General features: G+C 51.1%; 1 protein-coding gene across 1 annotated transcript; it reads right to left on the reverse strand.

Moving 5' to 3' along the window:
• Positions 1-10269: 10269 nt before the first annotated feature.
• SOST (sclerostin) lies at positions 10270-13619 on the reverse strand. Its single transcript, XM_068529778.1, has 2 exons — positions 13403-13619; positions 10270-10691 (listed from the first exon to the last, which is right to left on the reverse strand). The coding sequence occupies exons 1-2, from the start codon at positions 13617-13619 to the stop codon at positions 10270-10272; spliced, it is 639 nt and encodes a 212-aa protein (XP_068385879.1).
• Positions 13620-17810: the final 4191 nt, after the last annotated feature.

Below are 17810 nucleotides of genomic sequence, written 5' to 3' on the forward strand. Positions count from 1 at the left end.
GGCCCGGTCGAGGTGAGGGCTCACCATCCTGAGGCCACAGTGCTAAGCAGAGGAAGGGCAGGATCAGATTCCACTCCTTTGGGAAGACTGGCTTGGAGGAGGTAAGTCCAGAGGCCCGGAGAACCTTGGAGGCAGGGACAGGGGAGAGGATGGCTGAACCAGCAGGTGGCACTGGAGAGAAATGAATGGGTTCAAGGGACATTAGGCAGATAGAAGAAGGTAGAAATCACATACAGGGTGGTCAGTGGGTTGGATGTAGGGAATGAGGGGACAGGGGAGTCATCGGGAATCCCAGGTGTCTGGCTGCAGCCCCCGAGGGGCTGGAGGCACCCAGCTGGCCAGCCAAGCAGAAGCTGCGGAGTGGATGAGCCCCACCCTGACTTCAGAGGTGCGCCTGGGTCTCCCCAGACAGCACGACAGGACCAGGAGAACATGAAATGGATTCTACAAACGGTATTGTTAGCAAAATGAAGTCTCTGATGAAGGTGTGAGTGCTGGGGAGGGGCGGGGTGGGGGGTGACAGGGCAAAACAGTGATTAAGGGAAGGAAAGCTTCTTGTGCTAAAGAAACAAAGGATGAGAAATAGAAAAGCTCAAAACATTTTTCCAGATCTGGAGTCTCTTATTCCCAATCCAGGAGGAGGGCTGTGTGAGCTGACCACAGCTCGACTGTGTTTGTGATCCAGTATTTAAATGACACCTGCAATGGTCCTATTAACATCAATAGTAGAGGGCGTGGGCTGGTGGCCCCCTTGCTCCTTGCCAGTTCATTCATTTACAAACATTTCCTGAGCCCTGCTGTGTGCCAGGCTCCTGGGTCTCAGCACAGGGCATAGGGTGGAGAGGAGGCCAGCTCAGCCCCTGCCTAATAGAACTGACGACTGGGCAGCAGAAGCAGACACGACGTGACACTAATGCAAAATGACAACTTGCGACAAGTGTTGGGAAAGAGAACGGTAGAGTCCTGTTTCAGATGGGGAGGTCAGGGAAGGCCTTGGAGGAGGTGACACTTGAGCTGAGATTGGAGGGCAGAGAATTCAGGAAGAGCATTCCGGGCGGAGGGAACAGCATTGCCATAAGTTACAAACCGGTACTTTCGAGGAACTCAGAGAGCAGCGTGGGTGGAGGGGGGAGCCAGGAGCGGTTAGGGGTGAGGGACACCGACAGCAGACAGGGCTGGAGAGGAGCTGGGGACTGGCTGTGCAGGAACTGGAATATTTCCGCCAAGTCCAGACCGAATGACTTCTCAGGGCCTTTGTTACCCCAGGTTTCAGTGACATTTTAAAGAGCCAGCCTGACCCCGTTGGTCATAAAAGACTCGGGAGTCTGTTTCCATCTCCAACTCTCCTTTTAAGACAAGGGCACCCAGGCCCTCATGGTAAAGGTGATCCGGAAGACGCCCTTGGTGCCCTACAAACTGTCCAGCAACATTTTTAGAAAATGCTCCCTTTTAGATCCAACTTCTCTTAGCCAAATTGACCAGGGAAAAATAAGTGCCTACAAATAGCGATCACCAGCCAGCAAAGAGAGTCATTATCTTAAATTGAGGCTGGTTTCTAAGAAAAAAGAGAAGGGGGGTGGGGAACCCAAATGCCACTAGGCTAAAACCTCACCCGCACCCACCCCCAGAGCATACGTGAGAACGGTGGCTCCAGTACCCTCCTTGCAAGGATGGGGCTCAACGCCGACCTCTGTGTGAAGGGAAGGAAACAGGCAAAGGAAGGAAGGCCAGAGATTAGAGAAGCTGACAGATGTAAATAGCCTCAGAGGAGCCACGCTGTCCCGGCGCTTCTCCCCAGGGAGTCTTTTGTACCAAGGAATCTGGTTGCCTGAACGAAAAATGATATCATTTATTTCTTTAGTCAGAGCTGAGCTGTTTTCTTCAGACATAGAAATAACCTCACACCACAACACCAAATTGTTGGCCAAGTGATAGAGGTATCTGTAATTTGCACGCGTGATAATGTCCTGGGTAAACAACCACGGACTTGGTTTTCTTGGGAGGGGCCCCACTGCCCCCAACAACACTGCAAAGCTATAGAAGGACTTGAATGAAAGAAATGCATTTGGAAAGATAGTCCCAGAGCTCTTGCCTGCTGCTGAGCTAGAAGGAAGCTGGAGTTTTCATTGCTGCTCAAATCACGCCCTACTGTCCAAACATTCATTAATTCAATAAACAAGTATTAAACACTGACTCTGACCAAGCCTGTGCAAAGGCACTGGGGTTACAAATGTGCAAAGGCTGGGACTCTGCCCTCCCTAGGCTCACAATTGGTAGGGGAGGTAGCCAAGTTCAGCCCATGTGATGCCCTGTGATGCAGTATGTACATGATGGCACGGTGGTCTGCCCCCACAGAGGAGGCAGCATTTGAGACTTGAAGGTGAAGAAAACTTTCCAGGTCAGAGAAGTGGAAGGAGGGTGTCCTAGGCAGACTTAACAGCATGTGTGAAAGCACAGAGGTTTAAAACTATCTGGACTTTTTGGAAATTGAAAGAAATATAATATTGCAGGGAATAAAGTGTTAAGGAGGCCAGTGGTCTAATGTGTGGCTGGAGAGCTAGGCAGAAACCAGAGGCTAAGGAGTTTAGAGTTTATCCTTTAGGTAATAGGGAGCCATGGAGGAATTTTGAGCAAGGAAGCAACATGATTAAATTTTTATGTTAGAACACTCACTTTCTGTCTTGAACAAACTCTGTTATATAGGAAAACAATGCAGGCAACTTCCTTATAGCATTGCTTGTGAAAACTCTGGAAGCAAAATAAATGTCCACTATTTGCTTATCCATAGGAAAATGTAGATAAGCAAATAGTGACATAGTGACAAAATGTAATAGAGTTCAGTAGTTAAAAATGATCCAACACGGCTAGATCTTAAAAACATAATTTTGAGTAAAAAAAAAAAAAAAAAAAAAAGGTGAGTTTCAGAACATGTATAGTATGATAAAATGCATGTAAAATTTAAAACCACACATTTGTATATGGTTACAAATAATATATGTAGAAAAGCACAGAAACATGGATTGTTGCTTCTGGAGAGTGAGAGAAAGGCATGGGGAAGGGGAAAAATACAGAGAACTTTGTCTATAATGTTCTATTTGTTTTTATATATAAAAGAAATAATGGAGCAAAGTTGTTTTTTTTTTTTTTAATTTGAACTTTGTTTTTTAAAAAACAGAGAAAGGTCCCTCTGGTAGTGGTGTAGAAGATGGAAGGAGGGAGATTGAGAGAAGGGACCCCAAGCTGGCCTCTTTGTCTCCACACAGCTTCTCCTGGATGGAGGAGGCAGATCTTGGGGGGCTCCTGAGGGCAACACATACAGAAAACACCCCACCTTCTTGGGTGGCTTTTGTCCTCTGGGCAGAGCTGTGGTGCAATCCTGGCCTCTTGTCTGGTGTCCCTGGAAGACAAGGGGCTCTGTCTTGTCCATAACTGGCCACGATTGTGATCTGATGTGACTTCTGGATCTCAGCATCGTTCTCAGTCCCCAGATGCCAGTACTGTTCTTGGACACCTGCTAACGAAGGGGCAGAAACAGGAGGCTTGTAGAATACCTGGGAACGTTTGACATTATATGTTCAGAGTAAAGATGGTGTGTGTGCACACATGCACACATGCACCCACGTGTGACCACATGTGCAAAAACCAAAGAGCAGACTGAAAGCCAGTCTTCTAGGAGGGGGTTTGCAGTGGATGCTGTCACGTGAGTGTGCTCCTTGATGGGAACGTTCTTATCCAGTTCCGAGAAGTAAGAATGAATCTTTCCAGGAGGAATTCATTTCTAGACTCCTGCTTACCCTTCAGATCTCCAACCCTTGATCCAGGGTCTCAGAATAAACATGTATACTTCTACATATATGTATATGTCCAGGCTAGAGTCACGGCAGGAAAAAACAATCAACACATCCATGTTTGCATTTTCCCAAGCCGAGCTAATCCTTGCTTCCATCCCAGGCTGGATTTTGTGGGCATCCACTAAAGGAAAACTGCAGACTTTTCTGCTATTATATATGAATCTCATAACATATGTGTGTCCTAGAAAGAAGACACCTGCCCGATGCCCATGACCTTATTTAAGCAAACTTATCATGTGCTTTAAGTATAAAGGCATGCGTTATATGAGGAATCTAGAAAAATGGTACAGATGAACCGGTTTGCAAGGCAGAAATAGAGACACAAGTGCAGAGAACAAACGTATGGAGTCCAAGGGGGGAAAGGGCTGGGGGGCGGTGGTGGTGGGTTGAATTGGGAGATTGGGATTGACATGTATACACTAATATGTATAAAATAGATAATTAATAAGAACCTGATGTATAATAAAATAAAATTCAAAAAAAAGAATAAAGGCATGTGTAGCTACATAATTAATAATATGCAAATTATTCTTTTCTGGGGACCATTTGGTCTTTAACATACAGAGACAGAAGAACATACAAAGAGAGACTCTCTTTTACACACACACACAAACACACACACACACACACACACATGCTCGCGCGTGCCTCTCCCCACTATAATTATAATTACCACACTGGCTTCCAGATCAGGGGTTAGCAGCCTTGGCACAGAGACGCCTGAAAGCCACCCAAGGCAATTAGTGGTGTCGCTTCTCCACCCCCTCCATACCTTCAGGGGCTTTGCACTTGCCGTTCCCCTCCAGGCACACGCATCCCCTGTCCTTGTGTGGCTCATGCCCTCCCTGCATTTAGGTTTCATCTCAAATAACACCTCCTCAGAGAGGCCTGGCCTGGCCACCTCCATGGCTCTCTGTCTGCTCACCTGCTTTATTTTTCCTTACAGGACTTTTCACTCCTGGGCATTATACTATGCATTTCCTTGTTGTCTAACATCCATCCCCCTGCCAGCACTAGACCGTGAGCTTCGAGAGGCTCCGTGATGGCAACCACATGCCTGGAGCCTAGGGCGGTGCCCGGCATGCAGCCGGCTCTCGGTCAATTTCAGTGCAATGAATGAATGATTATTCCTCTTCTCCTTTCCATGTCCGTCTTCTCCTTTCTCCTACTTCATCTCCTGCCTCCGCCTTCAAACTGCCGGCAAGATCAGACCTCAGGAAGTTGTCAAGCAAGTGAGGTTTGTGGTCTGGGCTCCTCTTTGTCCATCTGCCTTTCCCACTCTCCTTCATGGGTACCCATCTCCTACCTGCAGCTGCCCACTGCCAGCTCTGGCCTTCTTGGTGGGCAGGACCCAAGCTCAGACAGCCCAGGTGATTGGAGGGAAATTGGGAACTAGGGCCGAGGGAGGTCGTAAGAAAGACAGGACTTAGTCTCCAAAGCAGCCCTGCCAGGCTGGTGGAGAACGGAACATCGTTTGGGGCACCCTTCGGCACCTGCGACCCAGCCCCTTGTCTTCCTCACGGGAGTCAATGCCACACTTACAGGGACTCAGCCCTTCCCTCCTTGCCAGTTGATGCCCCCTCTCTCCTGCCGTGATTGACAGTATCTACCCCCACCCCACCCTTCTCTCCTTCCTGGCTTCTGCTTCCTTCTGTAATAATCATAGAGAGAGCCAGGTCCCATGCTGGCATCACCCCACCCCACCCGATGTGGGCCCCCTTTGCTCCCTTTCTTTCTATTGCCTCTCCTCTCTGCCCCTCTGAGTCCTGGCAGCCTTCAAAGCTCAGGTGGACCCCACTCCTGCCTTGTTTCCTCAAGCTCCCACCCTCCCCTGACTCTATCACTCTGGTGACAAATGGTCACATACTCCACAGTTGTACCTAGTGCCCTCATTTTCCACTTGACCCTCAGCAAGATTATAAACTGCTTGAGGGTAGAAGCTGTGTCTTATCCTCAGAAACCTAACGTAAAACAATCCGGGCAAACAGCTTCTTTGCACAGAAGTCAGATCTTCCCCTCCCCGCTCCCACCATCGTCCATACATCCCAGTCTATTCCATCCACCTGATCTCACGAGGGAAGAAATCCTAAATAAACTGAACAACAACTATGCGACCACAATGCATATAAGTCGCCTCCTGCACGCTGGGTACTGGGGGTGCCCTGGGGAGCAGCACCAGACAAGAGTCCCTGCCCGCAAAGAGCATCCCAGGCAGAGGACCAGCATTTGCAAATGGGTAACTGGGCCCCAGCCAGTCCAAAGACAGTTGCATCTTTTAACAGCAAGGGAACCATATAGTTTATTGCCCAAACCAGGACATTTTTGAGAGTAAAAGTGGGAGTTGTTAATAATTACGCTGCGCCAATAGGTGTCCTGGACAAACCAGGTGCGTGGTTGCATTAATTAAGAGCGACAGTCCCCCTGCCTCCTGCCCCTCTGGCCACGAAAGGAACTTCAGCTATTGGTCAAAGCTGCCAGATCTGAGCCTCTGCCTGCCCTTGGACAAAGGAGAAGACAGAGGATGCACTCCAGGAACGGGCGGGGGAGGGGAGGGCAGGAATGACTGCAGGACCCAGAGTTAGAATCAATGATCAGGAATTAGGGCAGGCCTGCGTCTGGGATCAGGTACGAGGGGTGTGGGCTATGGCACCAGCCTCCAGCTGCTGTGTTTCTGAGCTCGGCTCACACGCAGGTAGCTTTTGCAGGCTTTCCACCCTCCCCAACTGCCCAAGTCCTGCCTGCTTCAAGGAAAATGGGGACGTTTGGTTGCCGTTTGGCTTCTTTGAGTTTCTTTCGCTCTGCCTCCTTGGGCAAAGGTGGTCTGGTTTGTACTTGCAATCTAGGTGGAGCCCCTTGGAGTGTGTGTGTGTGTGTGTGTGTGTGTGAGAGAGAGAGACAGAGACAGAGAGACAGAGAGACCTATTTCCTTCTGTCCCTCTGTCTGTCTGACTCTCAGACTATTAATACAAGCCGCACGTCTGGCTGCACCCCCAGAACATATGCTCCTGCAGCAGAACGCTGCCCCTCCCAGCTGAGCCTGCTGTCTGTTCCGTTTCTGATCGGCGCCAGGCTCAGAGACCCCATGTAGGTAGAATATAACTTTCCATAAACAACTCCTAGCCCGACCTACAATTTAGATTTGGGTTTTTTTCCCCTCGTGGTAATGGGAGTGTAGCCTGGGCTCATCCCTCCTGGATCTCCGGGTCCCAGAAGCAGAACCCTAGGTGTATCTCGGGGTTGGGGCATTGGTTTGAATCCCCGGTTCCCCCACGCTGCCTTACACCTGACGAGGACTCAGTACGTGTTAAGGAATTGAGTCTCCTCTGCCCACGAACCTTCAGCCTCAGCGCCTTGGCTTGGGCCGTGCCCTCTACCTAGAATGTCCCTGCTCCCTTCTCCACCTGGCGAACCTCTAAGCAGCACCCACCTCCGTGAAACCCTCCCTAAGCTTTATCCCTCATCCCCACCCACCAGAGAGTAAATTACTGCCGTCCCTGGTCCTCGTAACACTTTGTACAGAACAATGTGACCTGATTATTTGCCCACGTGCCCACCAACCAGGCTCTGAGCAGCTCGAGTGAGTGTCAGGGCGGGGAACTGAGCCCACGGCTCAGATTCAAACACAAACCCGGCTCCAGAGCCCGTGTCCCACCCACCTGTGCCACACTGCCCCTGGGGGCTGGACGATGTATCCATTTCCTACCTGCTCTCATGTTCTGGGCCTGGGACACTCCTGACGATGCATGGATTCCCTGTAGGGTCTCACTGAGGTCTCCTTGGGGCCTGGAAGCGGCAACACCCACTGGCACCTATCAAAGACTTGATGATGATAATGAATTTAGGAGGGCTCATTGGGAGTTAAAGGGAAAAGTTAGGGGGAGGACCTCAGCTTACTTTGAGGGTGGGGTTACCCCAAGATGGGCTGGACTTAATTCAAAGGTTTGCAATTGATCATCCCTCCTTATGGCAATGGAAGAATATTTCTTGATTCTCAGCTAGCATCCAGAACTATTAGGTGAGGCAAGAGTTCTGAGAGAAGTACAAGACATTGTCCCTGCTTGTGAAGGGTTTACATGTTCATTGGGGAGGCATAAAATTCACATTTGGGAAAAAGCTTGACTGAGCTCCTGTGAGCTGGTCCTAACATGTACTTGGCTTTGTGTCTATCCCAGTACTAAGCACAGCTCGGCCAGGTGAAACAGGTGGCCCGTGAGTGAATGTCCAATGGAAGACACAGAATCAGAAACCAAAGGAGTGGCACGGACAAAGGGGCTGGACGTCTGAGGAGAGAGGGATCATCGGGGATTGGATTATCTCTGGAAGGTTCACGGTAGAGGTGACAAAGAACATGCACCCCAGAGAAAGAGCGGGAGTTGTTGGGGGTGGTAAGCAAGGGCGGTAAGCCGGGCGGGCAAGGATCAGGACAGTCTGCGGCCACTTGGGGGTAATTAAGGGAGCTTGGGAGAATGGGGGGTGGGAATCAAGCCGACTTCCATGGCAGAGTGAGAAGCCTGAACTTGATCCTGGACAAGGAGGAGCTCTTGAGGGATTTTTGAGCAGGGGTAGGACATGATGAGAACAGTGATTTGGGAAGCCAGTGTGAACGACAGGCTGCTAAAGGGAGACCAGGCTGAGGTTAATACAATGGCCGAGGTGAAGGGATGAGGTCTCGGTTTGGAAAGGAAGGGATGAACATGACCTTTCAAAGGAAGGACATAATTGCCACAAGGGCCACCATAACACAATCAAAGGTGCCTCCCAGGTTTAAGCTCTAGTGGCCAAGAGAAGGATGTTAACGTTGACAGAAATGACCACGTGTGGTTGACAAAACAAGACCACATCCTTTCCTTAACAATTCATTGTCTTTATTAACAATGCTTCTGGATTCTGAAAGAACAGATTGATATTTCATAAAGCAATATTAACGTTGTCATTCTCTACAAGAAAAACTTTTGCATAAATAACTTAAGTGAGAAAATAAATATGTAACTTAACTTTTTTTTTAAACTGCTACTTTCATTCTTGTGGACAAATTCCACATGAAAAGATTGCAGAAACGACCAGCTGGGCAGGCTTTCACATGGCATGTGCTTCTGTTTAAAAAAAAAATTTTTTTTTTTTAGCAATTAAAAACTGCACAGAAAGTAAGTGGTGTCTGGAAATGATTTTCCAAAAGATCTTTGGATGGCAGCATTAAGCTTTGCAGCTTCTCAGCATATATACAGCACTTGTAATTTTTTCCCCAATAATATTGTTTTAATGTAAGCTATGCCATCACACATAACAACAGTAAGAAGCTCTTTTCCAGACAGAAATGTGTCCGTGAGTGGTAGGCAGGAGGAAGTGCCTTGGAAGGGACCCGTTGGCCTTTGAATGGGTGGTGCCTGTTCTCTTGGGCCCGGAAGCCCAGGGTGCTGGGACCTTGAGCTTCTCTGCAGAGGGTGATGTTAAAATATGGCCATGGTGGCGGGGGGGTTGTTGCTCTTTGGGAATAGGGGGTGATTTCTGTGCCTCCCACCACCCTTGGGACCTTCTCCTCTACCCCAGTTGATGGTGTTGTTTCTGCGTCCTTTGAGATGGAGGGGTGGAGGTAGCCAATCATCTGGGAGGCCAGGCTGGGACACACCACAGCTTCTTCCACGAGTTTGTCAGCCATAAATAGACTCTCTTCTTTTTTCCTGCTTGTTTCTCATCTTTGGCTGTCAGATCAGAGGATTACAACTCCGAATTCTGGAAGCGACCACGTCAGTGATTCAATCCAAACGCTCTCTCCTCTGTCCATTCAAAGGGCACCCGAGTCCTTGGAATCATATGACAGTAGATTCCTCCAGATGTTAATTCCTCCAGATGTTAATCCCACCCCCACTTCCATTTTACAAAGAGGAAATCGAGGTCCAGAAAGAGAAGAGTGTAATAATCCGAGGTCACCCGGCACGTTAGTGGCAGAGCCAGGACTAGACACCCTGTTTACGGACCCCAGTCATGTGTTCTGGGCACAACTTGCCAGGCAGAGAGGTGGGGGGAAGGGGAATCTTATCGAACTTTCTTAACCAGTCCCTGGACTTTTCTCCACGGCTCCCTTAAAACTCCAGGGCAGTGAAATGCTTCCTTTTCTGCCTCCTCTGAAGTGGGACCAGCAAAGGTAGGCGGCCCCGGAGGGCGGGGTTGCGTGGCTCAGTGTCTGTGACTCTCAGCTCCCTCCCCTGCCCCTGGGGACCCCCTCGGCAGGCGGGGCGTTGGGGGGCTTTGCTGACACCCGGATCCCCGGGGCCTGCAGCCGGGAAGGTTTCAGCCCCCGGCCCTGGGTTGCAGGTATTTAAAGTGAAACACAAACGATCAAACCGCGCGCGCAAGGGGCGGAAACCTGGGGCGCCTGGGTCGGGGGCGCCCGCTGGGGGCGCGGCGCGGCGGTTGGGCTCTAATAGGCGTTCTCCAGCTCGGCCCGGTTGGCTTTGGCGCCCCCGGCGCGGGGCCGCGGCTTCCGGCCCTTCTGTGGCCGGGCGGCCTCCGGCCCGAAGTCCTTGAGCTCGGACTGGTTGTGGAAGCGGGTGAGGCGCTTGCATTTGCACGAGGCCACCAGGCGCACCTTGCGCGCGCGCGGTGCCGCGCCGCCCGGACACAGCAGCTGCACCCGCTGCGCGCGGTAGCGGTCGGGGATGCAGCGGAAGTCGGGCCCGCTCGGGCGCCACCACTTGCCGCGGCCGATGGCGTTGGGCAGCAGGCGCGCCGGGCCGCACTGGCCCGAGCACACCAGCTCGGTGACCGGCTTGGCGCTGCGGCACGGCCCGTCCGTCACGTAGCGGGTGAAGTGCAGCTCGCGGCAGCTGTACTCGGAGGCGTCTGCGGAGAGAAGCGCGCGTGAGGGCGACCATCCGTCCCGCCTCCCTCCAAACCACTCCGCCTCTTCCAAACCTGCCTCTCCCCAGACGCTTTTGCCTCTGGGGATCTGTTATGGGAAGGGCCCAGGTACTCTGGAGTTGGGGGGAAAGATCTCCGATCCACCCTCTCCCCCTAAAACTTTGGAGCCAAGTGATTGCTTCAGTTCAAATATCAGCTCCATGACTGTGTGACCTTGGACTAGTTACTTAACCTCTCTGTGCTTCCTATCTGTAAAATGGGTTGTCTTGAAGATTCAGTGAGCTAATCCATTACATCTATAATGCAGGGGACACTGCCTGGAACATACTAAGAGCTGGAAGTGTTGACTGTTATTATGTTATTATTATTCCTCTCCAAGGGGGCCCTCTTTGCCAGACTTAAGTCACATCTGTGCCACAGGGCCCCTGGCCTCAGTAGGGTAGGTATTAGCCACATTCTCTGAATGGCTCTGGCTTCTCCCAAATTCCTTTTCCAGCCGGTTGGGAGGGGAGACTGGGGGTCGGGGGATGGAAAAAGGAGTAGGGGTTAATTGAAGATAATAAATCAGGGCAGCTACTGAGAAGAAGGATGGAAGGGGAGGTGGAGAGGAGACTGAAGTCATTAGACTTGAAAGGAGACAATGGCAGCATGTCCAACCCCCTCATTATCACTGTGGACACTGAGGTCCAGAGAGGGAAAAGCTCTTTCCGGATAGGCAGAGCCGGTCTCCTGACTCTGCTCCTCTGGGGTCCCAGAGCTTCTCAGCTCCCACAGGGGTGGAAGCGGTGTGCCCGAGCACCGAGGGATGCTGGCTGGGGGACAAAGGGCTGCTTTTTACTATTTTTACTATGGTTACTTCCCTACCAGAGGGAGACCGAGCTCTGACTGAAAACCTACAGCTTTGGCCGCCACAAACATTTATTAAGCACGTGCTGTATACCAGGCACCGTGCTGGGCGAATCTCTTCTGTGACATTTGATGGACACCCAGTGGTGGCACAGGCTTGCTCCCTGGGCAGAGAAAGTTTGGGCTCTAAGGCCTGGCTTTGTCCCCGAAGACACCTTGGTCACGTCTCCTAGTGTGGGCTTAGATGGGTGGGAGTTTTTTTAAACAGCTTGTCCTCATGTGAGCACTTGTCCATCCCCAAGGGTCTCATAGGGACAGTTCCAATGTGACACAAAGGGATGAAAAATAGTCCTAAGTCCAAAACCAGAGAGGAGGCAAAGAAGGCCAACCCCCCCGCCACCGCCACCCCCGTGAGAACAGGCACAGCAGGGGAGATGTCGGGGTTCCCTCTCTCCCATGGCTGGCCTCCTGGTTTCTGGGTTGGTTTGGCATCCTCACCTCTGCTCCCAAGCCCCAGGGGTGGTGTGTGGGCATGGCCTGTTTGCCCAGGGAAGGAGGCTTTGGGGCTTTCCAAGAATAGTACCCCTAGGTTAGGCACTTCCTCTGCAAAGGGCGACTTTGTTTTGAGCACGTGCCTTCCTCCGGGCCTGTAGCTCTCATGGGAGCCGAGGGAGGACGTCTTGTGCTTGGGTCCCCTACAGTCCATTGCTTGAGCTTAGTTGACCTTCCCTGGGCAGGAGCAGGGGAGAGGCCTCCTTGGGTGGTGCCCTTTGCAGACCCCCATTCCCAGCTGGTTGTGAGGCAGGGCAGGATGGGATGCAGGGGCCTGGGCAGTGGACTCCTCTCCCACCTGGACCATAGCCAGAGGGCCTCACTCTGACGTGTCATTCAAGCCCCCGCCCCCAGCCATTCCTGCCAGCTGCAGAGCCAGCTGTGCACACTGCCCCCCAGGCTTCTATGTGCAGACGTGACCAGGAACCCAGGTGTGCCCTCCACTGGGGCCACTGCCTTTCCGCTAGGGTCAGGGTCCCTCCCAGGAAGGAGGCAAGTCAGGGTCTGGGGTGGGGATTCAGGACAGATGCTGCCACCTGTGTCCACGCCCTGCACAGAGGATGCTGTCTCCCCTCCAGGGCCTGGACCCAGTTACCACCCAGGTCAGAAGCTAAAACTGTGCCTGCAGCTCCCATTCCCTCAAGTGCCAGCTCACTGAGTAGACCATGGGTGGTGGGAGCTGAAGGGGTGCCTCTTTGGTGTCCTTTCCCACTGCTTTGCAGGGATTTGCTCTGGCTTTTGGCCTCCGATGCCCCCCACACAGTCCCCCACCAGGGCTGTCTTGTAATTGGATCAAACTGGCTTCAAATCTCAGCTCTCTACTCACTAACAAGCTACTAGTTCGCTGAAGCCTCCGTTTCTTCACCTTCAACTTGGGAGCTCCCCAGGGTATGGTTCAGGCACAGCCCATGTAGTATCTGCATCCAGCAGGTGCTCATAGATGATGTGAGGCCCCCTTGCCTTATTTCCTCCCCAGTGGTGTCAGCAGCTGGACCCTGCTCCTCTCTTCTCAGGAGGGGATTCTTTGAAATCTCCTTTCCGAGCCCCTGAGGCTGTCCCTCACCACCTCAGCCTCCTTCCTGCTCTGGTCTCTCACTGCCAGCCCCCTACCAGCCCCACGCCCTTGCACTTGAATTCCAGGGCTACTCTGGCATGCCATCCTTACCCTGCCTACAGGCAAGATGGTCCCTCCATTGGTGCTGGCAGCGACTGACAGTCTACCCCAGTCTTCAAAACCTCCCAAAGAGAACCCTCCCAGGACCCTTAGGCTGAAAAGGCTCTCCTCCATCCCATACCTTTGGTCTCAAAGGGGTGGTGGGGAGGCCTCCCTCCGTTTTCTGCCCGGTTCATGGTCTTGTTGTTCAGCTCTGGTGGAGGCTCGGGGTACTCGCCCAGCTCGGGGATGATTTCCGTGGCATCATTCTTGAAGGCCTGCCACCCCTGGCCCTCCACCACGCGGAAGGCTGCGTGTACCAGCAGGCAGACGAGACACAGGGCAAGAGAGAGCTGCATGGTGCCAGCTGGAGGGGGGCACCCGGCCTTCCAGTAGCACAGGCTCCGGTCCCCAGCCCAGACTCGTTTGCCTTTTTAAAGCCCCCTCTGCCTCATGCCAGCCAATGAGGACAGGCTGGGGCAGGGCTGGTCCCATGCTTCCCTCAGCCCAGGGGGAGGGAACGGGGTGTGCTCCGAGCAAGCCCTCCCCAAAGACTCCTCCTTGAGCTCAGAAATCTCCCAAATTGCTGCTGGTTCTCCCAGGTGACCCACAGTGAGGGGGCGTGTGAGGCAAGCCTGCTCTCAGAGCCTCCCGCGTGCAGGCGGCTGCGGTTTTCAGATATCAAAATGAGCTCCAGCTCCTAATCTCTACCTCCCTGGGCCCCTCGGGCTTTCTCGAAACAAACTTTGGACCAACTTAACATAGAAAACAGCAGCTCTGAGTTCTCCACAGGTCTTAGCCCAGCCGATCCCATTTCTCAGGCCAAGTTCATTTGTCACCCCACCAAAATAAAACGGCCCTAGGGGCGTCTATTTGGCCCTCACGGACCCAGGCAGAGGCAGAAGGCTACTTTTTAAGAAATCTCATTGGTCCCAACCCCATGCAGCTCAGCATCAATTATCCTGACCAGGAAAGCCCCTCTTGTCATCCCTCTGGAAGGCAAGGGGGAAAACTGGAGGATCACAGCTAGGGCTTCCACTTGGCTGAGGGGGCAGGGATTCTGGCTTCAAGGCCAGGATGAGAAGTCAACAGGCTCTGGTAATGGAGTCAAGGAGGAAAACTCAGCTCATGCTCCTCGGGGATCCTGTGCTTGGTGACAGGCACTTCTTGGCAGGCTGATGGGCCAAAGGCAGTTATTTCCTGGGCCAGGCTGTGGGTAGGAGTAGAGAGCACAAAACCCCTTTTCTTAGCAAAAGTGAAAGCCAGCATTTTTAGTGCTGATATTTTTTTTTTCTTGTCTCCCAGCCCATTACATTTTTCAAAACCAGCTTTGAGTCCTATATGGAAAACCTTATTGGTGCATAGCACGGGTGCATTCTGCGAAGCCATCCCAGGTCCAGCTAGCCACAGAGAACCCAAAAGGAATTGCTACCTTGGCCCCAGAGAAGAAAGAGGGGCCCGGGGGAGGAATGTTCACACCTGAGATGCAGGACAAGGAAAGAGGGCCAGCGGAAGCTTTCATTGCAGACAGATTGTTTGAGGAGGCGCACCCACTCCTGGCCCTGAAGGAGGCTGGGAAGCGGGCTGTGGCCCAGGTCCCTTGGTATTTTCAGTGGGCAATGAATCAGTGCACCCCACCTGCAGAGCCTCTGCAAAGCCTCTGCCACCTGCCTCGACTTGTAAGTCGCCGTGTCCATCTGCGGCCTTCTGTCCCTCCTTTCCATCATCCATCACTCGACACATGAATGCAGCTGCTCTGACAGTTTTACAAGGCAGACAGAAGCCCCTGCAGGAAGGGCCCTCTCTGATACCTGCTTCCTAAGTCAGTTTCCTTCAGGGCAGACGAAAACAGCTGTGGCCATTGTTGCGGGTGATCTATCTCTCCCAACAGAGCTGGTGATGTTGTGAGAAGGGGGCCCTCAGAACCCTCTCCCTTTGTCTGTGACCCTCCAGCCTCCTATTCCCTTCCTCTGGAATGTGGACCGTTAACCCCATTGTGGCCGGACAACTGCCTTCTTGCCCTGGATTTCGGAGAGGGCAGTTCTGATATCTGGATTCCTTGAGCTGGCGGGACTGATGCTGGAGCCCCACCTGCTGTTGGGATCTGCAGCTCATCCACAGGAAACGGAGACCGTGGGGACCATCCTTGGAATACTTCTGCCACCTGCTGGAGACGGAAGGAGGAGCCAACGATCAGAGGATGGCAAAGCTCAGGATTTCATTTCATTTTATTGTTATCATTTTATTTGAAACTGAAGTAATGTTTAAAGAGAGAGCGAGAGGTAAAGAGAAGAAGGAGGAGGAGGAGGAGAAGGAAAAGAAGGATCCAGTGGACTTGAACTTCTAAATTATCTCCATCCTTTTGAATTAACTCTCTGCCAAGATATAGCCATGCTTTTCACAAAATGGCTCAGAGAGAACCTGCTGTGATGCCATCTGCTTTTTCACGTAACACTAATTCAGTTTTATATTTATTCAGTCCACAAACTTGTCATTGTTCAGAGCTAGACAACACTCCCCAGGGTTAAACCCTCAGGGCTTTAGCTGACTTCTGTTGTGGGTAGTTTAGGTTATTTCCGATGCTCCTCTATCCTCAGTAGGGATGCTATGAACATCCTCGGACAAAGTCATTTTTTTGAATTAAACTTTTTATTTTGGGGTCATTGTAAATTCACATGCACTTGTAAGAATTAATACAGAGAAAATTCCCTGTTCCCTTTGCCCAGTTTCTCTCAATGGTAACATCTTGCAAAAACCAGGATACTAACATTGATACAATCCACCAGTCTTATTCAGATTTCCCCAGTGTTATTTGTACGTGTGTGTGTGTGTGTGTGTGTTTCTATGCAACTTTATCACGTGTTGGTTCAAGTAACCACCATCACAGTCAAGACAAAGAACAACTCTGATCTCATTGCCCTTTTATAAGCATACCCTTCCCCTTCACTCCTAACCTATGGTACCACCAATCTGTTCTCTATTTCTGCAGTTCTGTCACTTCAAATAAATATGTTATATAAATGGAATCAGTCATGATGTAACCTTTTAGGACTGGCTTTTTTCACTCAGCATCATTCCCTGGAGATTCATCTGAGTTGTTGCGTGTATCAGCAATTTTTTCCTTTTTATTGCTGAGTAGTATTCCACAAAGTATTTTATTTTAACTGTAGGGTTATTTCAGAAGTGAATTCTGGGTCTGAGAAGATAAACAGTCCCCAGGCCCATGAGCAACATACAAGTGGGCATGTGCCTTAGTTTGCTAGGGCTGCTGAAACAAAGTACCACAGATTGGGTAGCTTAAACAACAGAAATTTATTGTCTCATAGTTTCTGGAGGCTGAAGTCTGAGATCAAAGTGTTGGCAGGGTTGGTTCCTTCTGAGGGCTGCGAGGAAGAGTGTTCTGTGCCGCTCCCCTAGCTTCTGGGGGCTTGCTGGCAATCTTCGGCATTCCTTGGTTTGCAGAAGCTTCCCCCCGGCCCCGATCTCTACCTTCATCTTCACATGGTGTCCTCCCTGTGTGCACGTCTGTGTCCTAATTCCACCTTCTTATGAGGACATCAGTCATATTGGATTAGCGCCCACACTCATGACCTCATCTCAACTAATTACATCTGCAACGACCCTACTTCCAAATAAGGTCACATTCTGAAGTCCTTGGATTCACCATATGAATTGTAGAGGAACACAGTTCAATCCATAACAGCATGTTTCTCCACAAGGCTGCCAACCCTGGGTTTGGGCTGTTAAATTTTTTTAAATTGAATTTATTTATATATTTGGCCATACCACGTGGCATGTGGGATCTTAGTTCCCCGACCAGGGATCAAACCCAGGCCCTCTGCAGTGGAAGTGTGGAGTCTTAACCACTGGACCGCCAGGGAAGTCCCTTAAACTGAATTTATTTATTTATTTAAAAAAATTTATTTATTTGGTTGCACCGGGTCTTAGTTGCAGCAGGCAGGCTCCTTAGTTGTGGCTCCAGGGCTCCTTACTTGCAACTCGCCAGCTCCTTAGTTATGGCATGCGAACTCTTAGTTGCAGCCTGCATGTGGGATCCAGTTCCCCGACCAGGGATCGAACCCGGGCCCCCTGCACTGGGAGCGTGGAGTCCTATCCACTGTGGCACCAGGGAAGTCCCCCTATTGAATTTTTTTTTTAAATAAATTTATCTATTTACTTACTTATGGCTGCGTTGGGTGTTCATTGCTGCGTGTGGGCTTTCTCTAGTTGCGGTGAGCAGGGGCTACTCTTCCTTGTGGTGTGCGGGCTTCTCAGTGGTGGCTTCTCTTATTGCGGAGCACGGGCTCTAGGCACGTGGGCTTCAGTAGTTGTGGCAGGTGGGCTCAGTAGTTGTGGCTCACGGGCTCTAGAGAGCAGGCTCAGTAGTTGTGGCGCACGGGCTTATACTAAGGGACATACTTAGTAGTGGCTTCCTCTGGGGTAGAGGCATTGAAGGTTTGGGGTAAGAGACTCACTTCTTGTTCTAAGCCTTTTGTAGTGTTTGAATTTATTACTGTGCATATATACAGTATTGCCTTTCTAATTAAAAT

Source organism: Eschrichtius robustus, chromosome 20 (assembly GCF_028021215.1).
Source record: "Eschrichtius robustus isolate mEscRob2 chromosome 20, mEscRob2.pri, whole genome shotgun sequence".
NCBI classification, from domain to species: Eukaryota; Metazoa; Chordata; class Mammalia; order Artiodactyla; family Eschrichtiidae; genus Eschrichtius; species Eschrichtius robustus.

Coding starts and splice junctions, on each gene's coding strand:
- SOST (XM_068529778.1), bottom strand. CDS start 13,619: ATGCAGCTCTCTCTTGCCCTGTGTCTCGTCTGCCTGCTGGTACACGCA. Junction 10,692..13,402: donor CCACCCCTTTGAGACCAAAG/GTATGGGATGGA, acceptor TTCTCTCCGCAG/ACGCCTCCGAGTACAGCTGC.